Genomic DNA, 19,742 nt, shown 5'->3' with positions numbered 1-19,742 from the left:
CATAAAAAGATGTGCACGTAAAATCCAACATCACCCACTGTAATGGAATTTGCCTATTCAATTTGAGAATAGCGGAATTTAATGAGAGTACTTTCAAGAAATGATTTTGTGAGCATAGCGGGTAGACATAATTGAAGATATCAACATAATCATAGCAATTAGTTAACTTGGCATAGACAATACTTTTGCAAGAGAGAGAGTTTAGAGAACATGACAACAATTGAGGACCGGATTTATGTGGAGCCGGTCCCCCCTCCAATAGGCATTTGTATTATGATTTCTCCCATAAAGAGAGACTTGTTACAATACAGTCTTTGTGTTCCTTGTGACCTAGGTGATGCCATGAAGATGGAAGGCTTCATGCACCACAAACATAACATAAACTTGAAGAAAGCTTTAACTATCCCAAGCCTCAGTCCCAAGACCTCAAACACCTTCGAAGGTGGAGAGAGCTAGCAGGGAATGAGGGTAGGGAAGAGGAAGAAGAAACATTTCGTAGGAGAAAGAATTAGTTCCTCACTTATCATACTCTTGTTGCTAGCATACATAATAGCATAGTAATGAAGAAGAAGGAGATGGCAAGCCTTAAGCATTGAAGCATGGCCCTTGGTTGGATTTGCACTCCATAGCCAAGAGTGTTGGTGTAGGCTCTCAACCTCTACTTGCTTGGAGAGGGAGCTCTTGCACTTTGCATATCACACAATGAGAGTGCTTGTGAGTGTGTGTGGGTGAGTATACCCCCTAGGCACCCCCCTAGCTTGCTTGGGTCGACCCCCCCTTGTAGCTCATGCCTGAAGCTCATTGGACCCCTCCAGGCCTAGCCAATCACAAGCAGGAGCCATTACAAGCAATATGGGTAGCCTTGGGACAAGTGTCCCCCTTTCCCCTTTGAGAGAGAGGACTTGATAAATGCTTAAACAATTAGATAATTCATGTAATTTATCATTGGACCCCTTTGAAGCCTAGCCAATAGGCTTCAAGCAACACATGAAGGTAACATGGGTAGGGGCCTGACATGTGTCCTTGCTGCCTCTTCAAGATGGGCTTCCCTTGTGTGTGTGAGTGGGTGTTCTCTCTCTAGGCCCTAGGAAAAGGGCTCGCCCCCCCTCTTGTAGGAATGCTTTTGACTTTTAGGTGATCAAGCACCTTACTCACCAAGCATGACAAAGCACTTGAACTAGGGGGGGTTCCCACAAGCATCTCAGGCAAGCTTCTCAAGGCACCTCAAGTACTTTAATCATGCAGCAAGTCAAGCACCTCAAGCATGGAGCCAGTCAAGAACCTCAAGCATCTTAATCAAGCACCTCAAGCATGAAAAACACCTCAAGCATGACAAGCACCTCAAGCAGGACAAGCACCTCGAGCTTGGGCCGGGTTCCCACCACCTCAAGCTCAGCCCTAGCTTACTTAAGGTCAAAAGGACTTTTACACACATTTATTGGAGGTCTTCAATGAAGCTAACCCTAAGGTCTTATGCTCCATTGGTTAGCCTTGCTCTTTGATAGACCATCTCCCTTTTGGGCCCCTTTACATTGGCCCCGTGTTGAGATAGATCTAAAAGCACATACCTATATCTTAACACTTGTTCCCGTTTATTCTCCCACATTAAGTGATCAATTTAATATGAGAAAATCATTTGGGTTATTTAGATATTAGATTTTATGACATTACCTCTCTCTTGAAATCATAGTCGTCCTCGACTATGAGGTAGAAGAGATAAAGTCTTAGTCATTAGTCAATCGTACTTAGCGGGTAAAGGATCCCTTTTTACCCTACGACATCTTTCCAAGATGGATGACTAATCCATTTGGTGCTTGGGAGACATAGCTGCCGCAAGCATGTCTACTCTTTAGTCCATTTCATTCTCCCAAAGTAGAGTGACAAATTCCACTTGGTGTTTGAGAGACGTCGTCATCACAAACATGATTCTAAGCATGCATACTAGTGAAATTTGTGCACAATTTAAAAAGAGGACTAGTCATATAAGACAAAAACATGAGTTATTTAAAAGAAATTTGTACATTTGCTTACTCTAATGTAGCATTGTAAGCATTGACAAGGTTCATACTATCCTTAAGTTGTACTCCTTGCATCCATTTAGCATCTTCAAAAGGATAATTTTTGAACTTAATAAGATACCGTCGGATAATCTTGCCATGTCGTAGTACCTTGTCTTCATGCCGACGGATAGCTTCGGGTTGTAGCACCTCTTCTTGGTCTTCAACTTCGGGAGGGTCTTCAATAATTGGTTCAATTGGTGGCTCTCCTTTGTAGGGCTTAAGTAAGCTTACATGAAAGGCATTGTGTATAAGCCAATGGTTGGGCAACTTGAGTTGATAAGCCGTCTCATTGATAGGCTTCAAGATTTGGAAAGGACCATAGTATCTTTTTGCTAGTTTAGCATAATACTTTTGATGGCCCGTAGGATTTTTGCCCGTCGTTTGCCTTAATCGAGCCTTAGGAAACTTGAGTAAGACCCAATCATTTTCTTTGAGCATTAAGGCTCTTCTGTGCTTATCAGCAGCAGCTTTTTGCCTTTGTTGAGAGATGGCTATAGCCTCCCTAATCTTTTGAAAAGATTCTTGTAGGTCACGGCTATACTCATCGGCGGCGAAGATCTTCCCATGTACTTTCAGTAGCAAGGGACTTTTAGGTCTTCCTTCTATGATCTCGAAAGGTGCTTTGCCCGTAGAAGTATGTACAGTATTATTGTAGACATACTCTACTAGCGGTAAATACTTTTCCCATTGTGAGCGTTGATCTACTTTGGTAACATAAGTCTTGAGTAGATCGAGTATCGTAAGATTGGCTATCTCACTTTGGCGATCCGTTTGTGGGTGATAGGCTGAAGAGAAATTCAATCTTGTTCCTAGATTTTCAAAGAGACCTTTCCAGAAATTACTGGTCATTCTAGGATCTCTATCTGACACGATGGATGTGGGTAATCCATGGTGTTTGAAAATCTGAGATATGAAGAGAGTTGCCATTTGATGTGCCTTAATAGTCTTTTTGACAGGAATAAAATGTGCTTGCTTGCTAAACCTGTCAACTATTGTCCATATTCCTGTATTCCCATGGATAGACTTGGGTAATCCAAAGATGAAATCCATGGATATACTCTCCCATGGTGAATTTGGAATAGGCAATGGCTGGAGTAATCCAGGTTGCTTCCCTCTATCATACTTGGTCTTTTGGCATACTACACATTTTGAAACATACTCTTGTATGTCCACTTTCATGGTAGGCCAATAGAAATACGTCTCTACTCCTCGGAGAGTAGGTTGAATACCTCTATGCCCTGCATATGGAGGAGCATGGGATTCATACATAACCTTCTCACGAAGGGAATGGGTAACACATAGCCTATTGCCGTGGAGAAGATAACCATCCTGCAAGGTGAATGGTTCCTCTTTCTTCCCCAAAGCAAGGGCTGACATTATGTCTCTAAAGTCAGGGTCAGTAGCATACTCATCTATCATAGAGGATAGATCATTGTGAGTAGCTATAGACACCGCATTAACTTTTGGTCGTCGTGAAAGTGCATCGGCAACTTGATTGTGCTTACCAGCTATGTGAGCAATATGGAAATTAAATTGCGAAAGAAAATTTGCCCACCTCATTTGTTTGTCGGAAAGCTTGGTTTGCGTCATGAAATACTTGAGACTTTGGTGGTCGGTTCGTAGGATAAATGGAGGCCCCAATAGGTAGTGCTTCCATGTGTCTAGGGCATGTAGAACAGCTAAAAGCTCTTTCTCATAAATGCCCAAGACTCGTTCATCACCATTGAGCCTTCGGCTCTCATATGCTATGGCATGCCCTTCTTGAAGCAAAACCGCTCCAAGGCAATCACCACAAGCATCACATTGGACCTCAAAGGGCTTTGAGAGATCCGGAAGCACGAGGACTGGTTGGGAAGTAAGCTTCTCTTTGAGTTTTTCAAAAGCATTTTGCTCCTTAGCAGTCCATACAAACTTAACGTTCTTCTTGGTTAAGTCGTGTAGTGGTCCTGCTACCTGAGAGAATTTTGCTATGAAGCGTCTATAGTATGCACACATACCAATAAAGCTTCTTAGCTCATGTAGATTCCTTGGGTTAGGCCATGATTTTATTACCTCTAACTTTGATGGATCCATACGAATACCATCGTGAGAGATAATATGGCCTAGATATTGAATCTCTTGAAGGAAGAATTCACTTTTCTTTTGGTTGAGAAAAAGTTTGTTCTCCCTCAAGGCTTGAAAAATCACTTGGAGATGTTGCTTATGTTCCTCCAAAGACTTGGAGTAGATGATGATATCATCGAAGAACACTCCAGTGAATTTTCGGTATGGTCTAAAAATTTTCTCCATCAAACGATTGAACGTAGCTGGTGCATTAGTCAAGCCAAAAGGCATGACTAGATATTCATAAAGACCAAATGTTGTGCGAAACGCGGTCTTTAAGATATCCTCATCCACTATCCTTATTTGATGATAGCCACTCTTAAGGTCAATCCTACTGAAGTCGGTAGAGCCTTGTAGCTTATCAAACAGATCTTCTACCCGAGGTACGGGAAATCTGTTTTTGATAGTGATATGGTTTAGTGCTCGATAGTCCACACACATACGGTATGTACCATCTTTCTTTTGCACTAAAAGGACTGGAGAACAAAAGGGAGAGGAACTAGGCCTCACCATCCCTTTGTCTACCAGCTCTTGTACTTGCCTCATGATCTCCTCTTGTTGAGCTTGTGAGACTCGATAAGGAGGTTTGTTAGGCGGTGAGCTTCCTGGAAGGAGCTCAATACGATGGTCATCATCCCCTCGTTTTGGAGGTAGGTCCATAGGGATATCATCGATGAACACATCTTGGAATCCTTTTAGAAAAGTAGACAAGTCTAACTCTTCTTGATTCCTATCATTTTCATTTGATGAAACATTATTAGCTTTTAGAGACTCTTTGACATAAATCATGTACGCAAAAACTGAGCTCTTCATTGATTTATCAAAAGAAAGAGGATTTACAAGTGGAATAGTGCGACCACGCTCACTAGCATCTATATACATGTTCTTTCCCTTGTAGGTGAAGTAAATTCTCCTTTCAGGGAACTTCATGTTGGCAGCCATGCGATCAAACCATGGTGCCCCTAGGATAACATCCTGATGTTGGAGGGGAGAGATGAAGAAGTCTTCTTTGTCGACATAGCTTTGGACATGAAGCCTCAACTTCCCAATCAAGGGAGTAACGGAGGCTTGTTGTCCCTTGAAAGGTGCATCAGCTGTTACTATATCTCCCATCTCAAAAGCTTGAATGCCCAACTTGGTGGCCAACTCTATTGATATGAAGTTGAGAGTAGAGCCAGGGTCAAACAAGATGAAGGCATCATGCTCTCTTACCTTTCCCCAAGCATAGGAGAGTGATGATCCTTTGCAATGAGCATCCTCTTTTGGAGCTTCGATGGTGGAAGCCCTAGGAGTCTCATTGCGAGTATTCTTCTTGGGGCAAGAACGAAAGCCATGTCCTTGCTCCCCACACTTGAAACACTTATGGTCCTTGCGAAAAGCTTCAAGCTCTTCAGGAGAGAGTTTGTTTTTACCTTTGTAAACTCCCTTCTCCTTGGACCGATTGTTGTTGTTGTTGTTGGAAGTGCCTTGGGAATTATTTTGAGCATTGGATTTCCCCTTTGCATCATTTTTATCTTTGTTTTCCATGGGCTTGACATTACGTCTAGCCCCTTGATGGAAATTGATGCGTGAAGCAACCATGGTGTGGTGGATTACTTCGGTAATAGTACCGGGCCATTGAGAGTTGATATATTTGGCCATCTCTTCAGGTAATCCCGCACAGAATTGTTGTCTTTGCTCGGCAAAGTCTATCTTTTGAAAGACAGTAGCTTTGAGATGTAAATCCCAAAACTTATCTACATACTTGTTGATAGACTCATGAGAGAGGAGCTTCAAGCCGCGCCATTTGGTAAGAACTTTATCTTTAGTATCGCTTGGAAGAAATTGCTTCATGATGGAAACTCGTAGAGTTTTCCATGTCTTTGGGGCTTCTCCATTGCCACGAAGGCTAGCCCACCATTGACGAGCTGATTTTTGGAAGTGCATAGCTACATGGCGTAGCTTGGAGGACTCTGTGAAGCCCTCGTCCCCAAAGGCCGCATCAAATTGCTGGATGAAGGCCAACACTTTGTCGGTAGCACCAAAGGTGCCATCGTAGGTGAGAAAAGAGATACTCTTTCCTCCCTCCTTGAACTTCTTTAGCTTTTGTGACCTTCGCCATGCAGGAAATGATTTGCGATGCCCTCCCCTCTTGTATTCTCTAGGAGAATAGCCATAACTTTCATCGGAAGAGAAGGAAGGTGAAGAAGAAGGAGAAGAGGGTGACCTCTTCCTAGCCCTTTTCTTCCTTTGTTTCCTCTCTTGCCTTTGAGAGTGATGAGGAGAAGGACTATGGGTTGCTCTTTTCCTCTTGGGAGGAGTAGGCGATCGTCTAGACCGCCTTCTTCGTGGAGCCTTCAGAAGAACTTAGACTTTCATTGCTTTCTTTCTCTTTGGATTCCTCCTCTCGAATGGGAGAGAGTCTTCTTTTGGGGGTCTCTTCAAGAGGCCTCCTAAGCTCTCTCTCCTCTTGGAGAGGAAGGGAAATTCCATAGGCACGAAGTTGTTGAGTAACTTCGGCTTGCAAGGTAGGGTTGCCCATAGCTTGTTGCAACCTAGTCACAAGATAATTCACAAACATGGGAGCATCATCATTAGCACCTTCATGTGCAAAATCAAAGCTATCAATGTTCATTCTACTCTCTTGATTATTGTCAGCCATGTTAACAAAATTTTATGTATGTACTTAGTGTATGCTTTGGAAATTCAAAACCTTAGTTGCCACTCCTCTTAGCCTTTGAAAATCGGCTCTTAAGTATCTACACCCACGGCTCAAAGTGGTTAATTATAGAGAGTAGAGGAGTAGGTCTAACATAGCAGAGTTGCCAAGGGCTAGCTCCTTTCGGACTTCTTATGGCTGAATAATGGTAAAGCCGTAGGCAAGTCTAAAAAGACTCCATTATTAAGTCCAAAGCTCCCGAGGTGTGCACCATCCCCCACATAGTGGGCTTAACAAAACCGGTATTAGATCCCAGTTCCACTTACTCTATTATAATTAACAACATCAACCATTTATAGGCTACTTAAGGACCTCTCTTCTTAAGCAAGAAAAGAGAAACCAAATGCTCTGATACCAATGTAATGGAATTTGCCTATTCAATTTGAGAATAGCGGAATTTAATGAGAGTACTTTCAAGAAATGATTTTGTGAGCATAGCGGGTAGACATAATTGAAGATATCAACATAATCATAGCAATTAGTTAACTTGGCATAGACAATACTTTTGCAAGAGAGAGAGTTTAGAGAACATGACAACAATTGAGGACCGGATTTATGTGGAGCCGGTCCCCCCTCCAATAGGCATTTGTATTATGATTTCTCCCATAAAGAGAGACTTGTTACAATACAGTCTTTGTGTTCCTTGTGACCTAGGTGATGCCATGAAGATGGAAGGCTTCATGCACCACAAACATAACATAAACTTGAAGAAAGATTTAACTATCCCAAGCCTCAGTCCCAAGACCTCAAACACCTTCGAAGGTGGAGAGAGCTAGCAGGGAATGAGGGTAGGGAAGAGGAAGAAGAAACATTTCGTAGGAGAAAGAATTAGTTCCTCACTTATCATACTCTTGTTGCTAGCATACATAATAGCATAGTAATGAAGAAGAAGGAGATGGCAAGCCTTAAGCATTGAAGCATGGCCCTTGGTTGGATTTGCACTCCATAGCCAAGAGTGTTGGTGTAGGCTCTCAACCTCTACTTGCTTGGAGAGGGAGCTCTTGCACTTTGCATATCACACAATGAGAGTGCTTGTGAGTGTGTGTGGGTGAGTATACCCCCTAGGCACCCCCCTAGCTTGCTTGGGTCGACCCCCCCTTGTAGCTCATGCCTGAAGCTCATTGGACCCCTCCAGGCCTAGCCAATCACAAGCAGGAGCCATTACAAGCAATATGGGTAGCCTTGGGACAAGTGTCCCCCTTTCCCCTTTGAGAGAGAGGACTTGATAAATGCTTAAACAATTAGATAATTCATGTAATTTATCATTGGACCCCTTTGAAGCCTAGCCAATAGGCTTCAAGCAACACATGAAGGTAACATGGGTAGGGGCCTGACATGTGTCCTTGCTGCCTCTTCAAGATGGGCTTCCCTTGTGTGTGTGAGTGGGTGTTCTCTCTCTAGGCCCTAGGAAAAGGGCTCGCCCCCCTCTTGTAGGAATGCTTTTGACTTTTAGGTGATCAAGCACCTTACTCACCAAGCATGACAAAGCACTTGAACTAGGGGGGGTTCCCACAAGCATCTCAGGCAAGCTTCTCAAGGCACCTCAAGTACTTTAATCATGCAGCAAGTTAAGCACCTCAAGCATGGAGCCAGTCAAGCACCTCAAGCATCTTAATCAAGCACCTCAAGCATGAAAAACACCTCAAGCATGACAAGCACCTCAAGCAGGACAAGCACCTCGAGCTTGGGCCGGGTTCCCACCTCAAGCTCAGCCCTAGCTTACTTAAGGTCAAAAGGACTTTTACACACATTTATTGGAGGTCTTCAATGAAGCTAACCCTAAGGTCTTATGCTCCATTGGTTAGCCTTGCTCTTTGATAGACCATCTCCCTTTTGGGCCCCTTTACATTGGCCCCGTGTTGAGATAGATCTAAAAGCACATACCTATATCTTAACACTTGTTCCCGTTTATTCTCCCACATTAAGTGATCAATTTAATATGAGAAAATCATTTGGGTTAGTTAGATATTAGATTTTATGACACCCACCAACTCTGTGATTAGCAAAGCACCTTTTAATTGCCTTCTGGCCTTTGCGTGGCATGATTCAGGGCATGCCATCGTGTGAGGGTTGCTAATAGAACCCTGTTTAGTTTGACAAGTAGGCCAAGTTAAGAAAACAAACACTTAATACAATAAGTTGACAAAGTGCAGATCGTGGATTTCTAAAAATGTTATGTTTTTAAATAAAACCAACACATTGCTCAATATGCACTGCTCGCAGATGCAATGGAGAGATATCAGTGCCACTAGAGATCTTGGGTGAATTCGTTCCCAAAACGCGAAGTCGGGGCTTCAGGCCCATCAGGGGCGACAACCATGACCTCAGGCTCGTCACTTCCATCCCTTCACCGCCAATTGCTAACTTTTTTGCATCTTGCAAAGTCGATGCTCCACTAACCCCAAAGCTCCTCAAACATAGAACACTACACAGACACCAAAGCCCTTCAAATAGGGCTCGCATAACAGATCCAACATGCGAAAGTCATGTTAGTGAAAATATGATGAAGCGGCAAAATTATTGCCTTCCGAGGGGTCGAAAAGAGCTCCGCAAGAAAAGAAAGAGCATGCAAGATCAGTGTGTGAAGGGACAAAGCTTCCAGAATGGGTTTGTTAGAGCATGAGGAGAAAGAAGAGAATGACTTGAGATGCTCCTCTGCAAGAAGCCGAGCACAACCGAGCCACAACCTGCAAAGAGGCTCATGCAAGCACTAGGTGGAGAGCGGTCGAGGGCTTGAAAACCCGATATATATGTATATGATTGTTCAAAAAAGTGTAGGGCAAGAAAGAGAAAGTGAGCAAAAGATAGAATGTGAGGGAAGGGACCTAGGGTTTTAGGGGACTAGCCTAGTCACTACCCTCATCTAACGAGGAAGCGAGAACCTCAAAAAATGAACCTCCACAATGATGCCATTTCGGTAACTGCACCTTCTTGAGAGCCTTTTAAGTTTTCATCCACCAACACAGGTTACCTCCGGCCTCCATGCTGGCAACATCATTAAACGCACTCAAGAACCCACTACCCTTAGTCATGAATTTCTTTTGAGCACTCATTGCAGCACTCACCAATTAAAAAAAACAAGGAGAACAAGGTAAAAAAAGTGATAAAATCATGAGGCCTGCCATGTAACTATTTATGGTCACAAATTATTTAAGTGTAGCTCTAAAGAGGTCAAGATGGGAGATAAGCACGGGGAGCACGCAAGGGTTGAATTACGTGGCGGAAGGTGGAAAGCTCATGCTAAGCACACTGAAGGCATGGTTAGTGGAGACCTTGATGGCACTCATGTTTAGATTAGAGAGTGATCGAGTTGTTGTGACAACAGTGTAGACATTGAGCATGGCAGGGAGAAGCAAGGACTCATTACTAACTATAATAGTAGAGATCCTAGATTTGGGGAAAGCAACTAGATTTTCGATCGCCCAGTTGAAAGCTACTGCTACATTGGCCACAAAGCTTTGGTGGCGGCATAAAAAAAGAAGAGAGAAGACGCCCTTTTAACTTTGACAATTATGCTTATCAATCATATTAAGTTTTTCATGGTGCGGGTCAGACGAACATTGATTCACTCATGGCCACACATAGTCAGGAGGAGGCTTGGTTTGCTTTTCATTGATCTGATGATATTCACAGCATGTCATGCTATTGAGTGATCCTTGCGGCTCCTTTACAATATAGTCATAATTTCTCCTTGTTTTCTCCCCCAAATTAGCTCTTCATGCCCATTACCAATGCACCATCCAAAGCTGCATACACAACATCCAACCGCAAATCAAACAAATTTCTATAGTTCAATCCCCTATTTGGATCTCGCACTACAACTGCACACTCTAGCAACACGTTAAGAGTCCTCCATGTATGCAAAGTATGGAAAAATATTCACCATGAAGAGGGACCTTGTTACTCCAACCCCTTCAAAAAAATTTCTATAGTTCAATCCCCTATTTGGATCTCGCACTACAACTGCACACTCTAGCAACACGTTAAAGTCCTCCACGTATGCAAAATATGGGAAAATGTTCACCATGAAGAGGGACCTTGTTACTCCAACCCCTTCAATAGAACAACAATGGAGAAATGGTGTCAATACTTGACATGTTACAGTTCTCAAAGATGCAGGTAATTTCAGTCTCCATGTTCACCATTCCGACAATCTTGTTACGGAAAGGTCAAGATTTTCGAGATCTTGTCAAATGATTTTCTAAGAATGTGCTTCACTTAATTATGGCAACTTATTCCTAACGTAAAAAACAAGAAGGAAATAGGAAAACTAATGTAGATTTTAGGTACACAAAGAAAAATTTCACAATAAAAAATTGAGAAAGGCTTACCAAAAAAAGAGTTTAGGAAAATAAGGACTACAACAACAATTCTAAATGAAATTTAACTTTGAAGAGAATTTACGCTTGTCAAAAAACTAGTCACTAAAAACAGGAGTTCTAGAAAAATAATACAATTTCAGACAATGGCATATCTAGTTTACATCCACCATTAACTAATGACCTCTTGCTAAGAATTCATGCAATAAAGTAACGTAAACTCAAAAGATAATAGTGATTGAAGAAGCACATATTTGGATTTTGAAGAGGAAGCGAAAGAAGACAATGCGACCAATCCCTAAAGTTTTACCACTCAATACCCTTCAGGTTCATCATCACTACTTTACTCAACCCCTAGTTGATGATGAAGTGGAGACAGATGATGAATGACTAGATGGATTAGATATGAGAACAATAGTGACACGAAAGATGAATTCAAGGTCAAAGCACTAGCTTACATAGGTGCACAACTCAACGTTGTCAAATATTTGGCATACAAATGAGCGACAACCCAACTACTGGAATATTCCAAAACTAAAGTCAAGGGATGTTAAAAAGAATTTATACCAACAATGGGGCTGATTAATCTCAACACCTTTGTGCATGCATTTATGTGTCCACATACCGTTATTTGCCTTTCTGATGAGCATATGAATGAAGATATGGTCCTAAGAGTTCCATGGATGCAAACCTATAAGGATGTCCAAGACTTAGTGTTTCAAAATGCATTGACCTCACTAGCATGGTAGAGCCAACCGTGGATATGCATAGACACGATTTCGTTGCCCATACACTGGACAAACTAGTCTACACTGTGCTACCCAAAGGACTCATGCAAGGAGGGCGGGGGGGGGGAGACATTAAAGGGAAATGTTTTGAAGTGGTCAAATGTTAACGTGTCTATTTTTGCAATTTAAGATTAAAATGCCCTTATGAATAAGCAAAATGGGGAGCATTTTCTATGATAATCCCTAGGTGTATGTCTATACACTTTAAACATCACCAAACAAGCCAAAATATTGCAATAATTGCACTTTTTGTATGTTTTTGGCCCAAAAAGTGATCAAATTGGAGCAATCCACAAAAATATGGCCAAACACTAAAACTAGTTGTGTTTTCATATTTTTAGGGTTGGAATGGATTTTTTAAAATTAATGTTGGATAATTTTGTCCAATTTTGTTAATAAAAGCCCAAAATAAAATAGACAAACTGCCTTGATTGTCTTGTTGTATGTTTTGAGCTTGCAGATTGCATAGTGGTAATACCACTTCCTTGCTATGTTCTTTGGAAATTATTCTCTCCATATATTCTCATCGATGTTTTTTCAATTCCGTGTATTATTTGAATGTCTGTACGTGGACATCAAGATCATGATGTCTGTACGTGGACAACAAGATCATGCTTCTTTCCACCCTTGAGTATAGGAAAAGCAATTATCATGCCGTTGGAGCACTCAACATGTCTGGTCTTGTGATGGCATGATTCATGATCCATGTGTCTGAATTTCTCTTTTTGGTTTGATTTTCACTCTCTTGTTCAATGCTTTCTATACTAATCAGTGTACGCATCCCACCTATCGTTGTACTGATCATCTATTTTCGTGACTCTGTCTGTCTCATTCTTCTTTTAAGACTTCATGTGTGCTATTTTTTTTGACTTTGTTTGATCCCATCATTCCCATCTGTCTGATATTTCCCCTTGTCCTTATTTTCTTTCTCAAACTTGTGCAAGTGAGAACATTTCTTAGCTCTCTCTGAATGCCTTCTCCTCAATTGAGCTGAGTGTTGAGAACCCCCAAGCCCCTCACTTTCTCTATGGTCAAGGTTAGCATATGTTTTGTCATTCCTAAGATCAAGTTCACCATCCAGACCTTGCTTCGAATGATCAACCACTATGCTGATGTGTTCCTGTTCCTCCACGAACATTGTGGTCGGTCTCCTTCCTCTCTCTAATCTTCTAGGTGGCATTGTGGACTTCATCTTACTCCAAACTCCAACTAGGAGATAGGCTCCCTATCAAGAGCTTGCGCTCACCACCATGATTGCCAAAATGGAATGAGTTGGTCACTTATGATAGCTATTCTAGGTTACAGACTTGGAGTTAATTACATCAAGAGAGATGTGATACCAAGTTCAAACTTCAGCTAGCACAAGAATCGGATAAAACTGGAAATTGAAATGCAAAGACAAGAGTGAACATGAGACTAGAACTGATATGTATTCATATACTGGAAAGTTTACAATTGGCAGCAGATAAAGCTACAAGAAGCTCAATGATGCTTATAGCAAATGATTAATGATTACAAAGGGTTGGCTCTAGGACTAAGGAATGAATTCTCACAAAATAAAGCAATTGGTCCTATTTATAGGAACCTGGGTTGGGCTCTGATTGACTATACATTGTACAATTATGATGGTTAATACATTCGGCTAAGTGTTTTGACTATGCACTAGCACCCAACCAAGGCTCGTTCCCACCGTTTATAATGGCATTTCGACTTACACTCACCGTGAATAATTTTCAAAGCGAGAGCATACTTTTTGGCTCTCCTCGGGATTGCTCAAGGGACCCGTTTCTTGAGCACATCACTCAGAGGTGGAATATTGACATCAACATTGTAGGAGGTAGGGTTTGTTGGAGTTATGGCCAAGAACTTTATTCCAGCTAGTTTTGTGCCTCGACCTCACAAGTGGAGTTTTACAGTTTCTTGGATATTTCTTGTGCATTGCTCGTGCATAGTTTTTGAGCTTTCATAGACACAGGGATTACAAATTTCTCAATACAAGTTTTGCACAAGTTTTTGGTTCCAATGGGAGGTTTATGCACTAATACATGCACTTTTTTGAAAAGCACTTAGAGTTCCATTAATTGCTTTTGAGAGCATATCCCCACCGACATTGACACACTGATTGCATTACTTTTGGTGTTTGTTTTTTCACTTTTGCACTCATGTACTCTGAGTTGCTTAGACACTACCTCTTCTGTATGTAGGTTTAATGTATGTGAGATTGAAGATGTAGATATCCATAGAGAGAGAGAGAGAGAGAGAGAGAGAGAGAGAGAGAGAGAGAGATGCCTATACTCATTGGATGACGAACATGCTTGGTCCAAAAATCCTCCCCTTAGGCATGAACTATATTGAAGCAAGCTGGGTGAAGATTCAATGCCACACAGGCTAGTAGTCAAACAGACTCAATGCCACAAGTTGGATCGAGACACGCTTGTCGGCATCCCGCCGACAGATGCCAAAGCGGCCTCCAAATTGCTTCACTAGCTCCTCTCGCATTTGCTAGCGGGCCATCCAGTGCTCGGCTTGTCACACCAACAACTACAAGGGCCTTGTCTTATCCAAGGGCCTTTCCCACCTTCTCCCGAGCCTTGTGCTCCAAAGCACCTACTCCCATAGGACCTTGTTCACACAGCATGGACTGAGCTCCCCTTTGCCAAAGTTCAAACACCCTTACCAAGGGGCATTTCTTGCGAGTAGAAGAGCCACATAAGAAAATCTTCAAAGGCTTCTCAAGGCAAAAAGTTTTGCACTCCAAGGCAATGGTGAACCCTCAAAGGCTTCTCCCGAGCATCTAGGCAACACATGCCATGATTAAAATGTATGTTATATTTGTGACCAATAACACCATGCACAAAATTGTGAATTTTAGACACTGCCTATACATTACGTATACGATAAGACCGCCCATGATCATGAGCACACACACGAGCACTACACATGATATGTGTGTGTGTTTTACACCATTGGCCATGAAATTTGCACCTTCGACAATACGGACCAACAAAAATCAAGAAACCAAAGCACAACTTCGACATATGCATGAAGATAAAGAAGAAGCCAACAACATTAAGATGAAGATAACGACAACATACAAAGAACCTGTTGCACATTTGTGTGGGGGGAGAAATTTTTCCAAACTACAAACAAGAATAACCTGGTCCATGTGAATGTGTGTGTACTCAGTTGCATGTCACCCTCATGTGATAGGGATGCTTTGTGTCTTTAACCTTGTGTTTGGAAAATTGTGTGCTTACCCTTTTGTGCTAGGGGAGGCTTGTGTGTACCTACACCTTGGTGTGTGAGGAGAAGTTTGTGTGCTTACATACACCCATTGTGATAGGGGAGGCAAATTTGTGTAACTTCATCCTCGTTCGTGTTTGAGGGGAGACAGTTTGTGTGAGTGCAATACCTTTTGTCTCTTTGTGAAACCTATGTGTCAACCATGTGACCAAAACATATGAAATCCTTGTACAACCCCAAATTTGTCTTAAAGGGCGATTGTTAGGGTAAGCCCAACTTGTGGCACCATGTGGGAAAGCCTTCTAGCCACCTAGGAATAGATAAATGATGACATGGTCCAATAGTAAAAGGCCGGCAACCTATCTAGCATGATTCTAAAGCACAGAGCCTATTTAAGAGGACTTGCATAGTTGATTGGTTGAGTCCTAGATCTCAAGAACCTCTCTTGCTCTGGAGATCTTCAAGCCCACTACTCTCTCTCTCTCTCTCTCTCTCTCTCTCACTCACACACACACACACACACACACACACACACACACACACACGGAACAAAAATGGTGGAAAAGAACAGTTCTCACATTAATATAAGCAGAATCAGTACATGCATGAGAAACATGAAGAGAAATTGTGGGGTGACAAATATAATAACTGCTCATTCTGTTCAGCTCTTCCTCAATACTGTAAGGCAGAGATCGTTACAAATAAATTTAGACACCATTTAATAAATGGCAAACTGGTGTCAGAGCAGGATCCCTATAAGTATCTGCCTGGCCATTTAGGAGCTCACTGCCCAACTATATTACCTACCTCAAAGATAGGTATGCTTGCTTCATCCCCTTTTGTTACTAAGGGCATTAAAACACCGTCCTCTAAAAAAAAGTGACAGGTTTAAATTGAGCCCTTTTTTAATGAAAGAATGCTGTGATGGGGAATATTTAGAGTTCCCTGCTGTGTTCGCATATCGCGGTATTCATCTCTACATGCAAGTATTGGCTTGGATTGATCTCTACAAGTATTGAGTGGAAATGCCCTGTGTTACACGTGCATTGCTTGTAGCTTTTGCATTATCATGAAGATACCAGTGGCTGAGCAACATTGTGCAATGACTACGTTGCAGCAACTTTTTTGTGGCATTGTCCTAAAATTCTCCAGCCTTTTTCTCTTCCAGTATTCATGTATGACATGAGGTACCTTTTCTTGCCTATATCTAGACCAAAAATCTGCTCTGTTTTGTTGCCGCCTGCACGCAAAATAGATGACCAACCTCTACTTTCTTGCCCATCTAATATATTACTCTCTGGCAGATGTAGAAGCCGTGTGTCGTTCAGTTTAGCTATCAACATCGCCTGCAAAGATTCATCATCTCTATACTCAGTACTCTTCATCTGTTCCTCCAAATTAAGTGTCAGTGGCGCCACTCGACTTCTATTGTTACTGGTTGGAATCATGCATAAGCTTGACTTTTGCTGATTGCCTTCAGCAGGGTGGAGACCAGCCAAGGTGGTGCAGAATTGAGTAATCATTGACGAAGAGTCTTGAGCTGATATTGAGTCTGCCTTCTTCTTAGGCCTCTGGCATGCTGTGGCCGATGCAGATGCAGGCTCAATTAGAGGTACCACCTTTCTCTTCGACTTCACTTGACAATTATTTGACATTGTTTTGCTGCTTATACTAGTACTGTTCTTCAGTGCTTCTTGGTGTTTCCTTGAACCGTTTTCAGATGCTTTGGAATGGTGCAGTATCCATGGATGCTCTGCTTACAAGACATTATAAAGGAAGCTTAGAACAACACAACTTTTGTTTAGCATCTGATGCACGCAATTAAATAACAGATAAAACGAATATTGTGCCACCAATTATGCTTCATTCACATGTGCACACACGACCACCAAATGTGCACGTTACTGCAAGCTGAGTTTGTGTCTTCAATCAGTCTACTTGAGACAGGCAGATGCACTTTTGGGTTCTAACCGTGAGCTGCTCACTGAATCAAAAACTTGGGAAGTGAATGCGTATGTGTGTGCATGTACTGTTAGTGTTAACCATCTTTGCCATCTACAAGACACAAGCATTAAAACTAGACCTAATATAGCATACCGAGGACTTGTTCGGGGGTCAGTCGCATTTTTACATCTGCGCACAGCATTCGCGTGATCAAGTCTTTGGCAGAAAATGAGATCGAATTCCATGATGTGCCAGAAAACTTCAAGTTGGCCTCTCGGATTGCATTAAAAATGTCCTCATCTGTTTCCCCCCAAAAAGGAGGTACCCCACTAAGCATCACATAGAGGACAACTCCTGTACTCCACACATCAACCTCTTCAGAGTATTCGCCTTCCAACACTTCCGGTGCAATATAGTATGCACTGCCAGCAATACCTGAAAATTTCTTACCTGCAAAATGGAAAAAGCTCTTCCTTACCACTGATCACATACATATACATCTCTTCCTGATCAAGTTGATCAAGTTAAAAACATGAATTATTACTTATGGAAATAGGGTACCCTAATGTTGAGGTTTTCATCTTCTAGCTCTGTAAAAGACATCTCAATTTTTTTATGCAATAAAGCAATGCACATACAGCAATTCACTGGCTTATAGACCATGAAAACGCAGGAAATGCATGTAAAATCGAGTAAACTCGTGTTAAAAGCATCACTAACCATACGATAAAGCAACACACATACACATACAGCAATCAACTGGCTTTATAGACCATGCAAATGCAGGAAATGCATGTAAAAGCGAGGAAACTCGTATTTAAAGCATCACTAACCAGGAGAGAACTCCAAAGCAAGGCCAAAATCAGCCAGCTTAATAGGTGAGGTATTCGACTCTTCCAAAAAAAGAATGTTTTCAGGCTTCACATCGCGGTGCATGACACCCATGCGATGGCAGAACTGAATAGACTTCATCAAGTGCTTGATGATGAAAGCAGCTTCTGCTTCCGCATAGCACTTTTTCTTCACAATGCGCTCGAAAAGCTCGCCGCCTCGACAAAGCTCGATGATGAGGTGCACATGGGTGTCATCCTCAATGACCTGGTGAAGACGGACAGTGTGAGAGGCGGCTGCCTCACGAGGGAAGGCAACGGAGAGACGCTGCATGATGCGGACCTCACGCAAGATGTCAGGAAGATCCTGCATGCGATGCTTGGAGATGGACTTACATGCAAAACGTGTACCTGAGGCATGGCAAGTGCAGAGGCGGATGACACCAAATTGTCCATGGCCGAGCTCTCGGCCGAGATGGTAGTGAGCGCCCAGAACTCTGGGTGTGGGGAAGGGGAGAATTCTTCTGGGAGGCGCTGCAGCCAGCGGGGTAGTAGCAGAGATACAGGCTGCTGCACGAGAGGCGATGGACAAGTTGGAACATAGAGAATTAGAACGCGAGGAGGAGCAATCAGAGGAGGCGGAAGACAGAGAAGGAGAATCAATGGGCAGAGTGAAGCAATTACCCATGATTGTCTTCTTCTTAATTCTGCTGCACCTGATCTGCTGATCTGCTCTACCTGACGCGCAAGGAGGGTGCCTCGCCTGATCGGTGGGAGATATTGTGTGTGGTGTCTATGCGTGCATGCGCGCGAGGCCAAAAAATTGGGGCTTCCAAAATGTGAGGGGAGGCTAAATAAATAGGTGGCGGTGGAATGTGCTCCAAAATGTGCGCGTTTCTTTTGGTGGTAGGCCAGCCGACGCCCAACGCCAGCTCACGAGTTGTCCCCCCTGGTCCGCATCCCGTCATCCTGTCTGTGCCGCACACCTCCGTCCACCTTTTTTTGACCAATGTTGGCACACATGCACATAGGAGTTTGTTGCCCCCACCACCTGCCATCCAAGTCCATTCCAACTTGACTGCATAAAATAGTGCATAGGAGTGTTTACCAAAAACTTTTTTAGGAGCCAATGGAAAAAAGAAGAGCTTGAAAATCTACCGGTCTTAGAGAAATTTAATCAGTTTTTATTGGTTTTTAAACTGATATCCTCAAAGTTTTCTTCAAGACGTCCCTAAAAACTAATCGAGAATTTTTTTAATTTTTGTCCTTTAAAAATACACTAAAAGCTTGTTTTTTGTGAACACTGACGCATAGCATTGCTTGGCAAAATTCCTTTTTTTATATTTTTGATTAAACAATCGAACTGATTAAGAAAAAACAAGAAATAAAATGCCTCAATTTTGTTATGCTTTGATACTAAATCACGCAGTCATTTTGAGTGAGCATGCAGGAAAAAAAAAAAAAGGATGCTAATGGATGGAGAAGGGCTCACAAGTGATTCAAAGCAGGGTTGAGAACCTGGAAAGATGTTTACAAGGATGGAGTCTGGCTCTCTAAAGATGAACTGCTTCATCACACTAGGAAAAATCCTTTTCGCAACCACGTCCTTTTCATGGATTTTTCAAGAGACTTTGACCTTTGTTTTAAAACATACTTTACACTAATTTCTTCAAAAATTTTCCTCTTCCTCTCAAACAACATTTTTGAATTTCAAAGCAACACGATTGTAAGCTAAGATACACTTTTCCGAACACTGC

At 42.2% G+C, this 19,742-nt stretch overlaps 1 protein-coding gene across 6 annotated transcripts; it reads right to left on the bottom strand.

The window, feature by feature from the left end:
* Positions 1 to 15,836: 15,836 nt before the first annotated feature.
* LOC147466060 (calcium-dependent protein kinase 3-like) lies at positions 15,837 to 18,826 on the bottom strand. Of its 6 annotated transcripts, none has more exons than XM_086523612.1 (5): positions 18,670 to 18,826; positions 18,397 to 18,555; positions 17,989 to 18,313; positions 17,309 to 17,605; positions 15,837 to 16,964 (listed from the first exon to the last, which is right to left on the bottom strand). In XM_086523612.1, the coding sequence occupies exons 2-5, from the start codon at positions 18,439 to 18,441 to the stop codon at positions 16,318 to 16,320; spliced, it is 1,314 nt and encodes a 437-aa protein (XP_086379738.1). In that variant the 5' UTR covers positions 18,442 to 18,555; positions 18,670 to 18,826; the 3' UTR covers positions 15,837 to 16,317. The 6 variants fall into 6 exon arrangements, with proteins under 6 accessions (XP_086379738.1, XP_086379736.1, XP_086379734.1 ...); XM_086523610.1 differs by having other exon boundaries at positions 17,989 to 18,253; positions 18,670 to 18,803; XM_086523608.1 differs by having other exon boundaries at positions 18,397 to 18,552; positions 18,670 to 18,794.
* Between the last annotated feature and the right edge of the window lie 916 nt (positions 18,827 to 19,742).

Source organism: Adiantum capillus-veneris, chromosome 1, assembly GCF_014529385.1.
Source record: "Adiantum capillus-veneris isolate H3 chromosome 1, ASM1452938v2, whole genome shotgun sequence".
Taxonomy (NCBI): domain Eukaryota; kingdom Viridiplantae; phylum Streptophyta; class Polypodiopsida; order Polypodiales; family Pteridaceae; genus Adiantum; species Adiantum capillus-veneris.
Note: the sequence above shows the minus strand (reverse complement) of the source record. Positions and strands in the feature narration are given on the sequence as shown.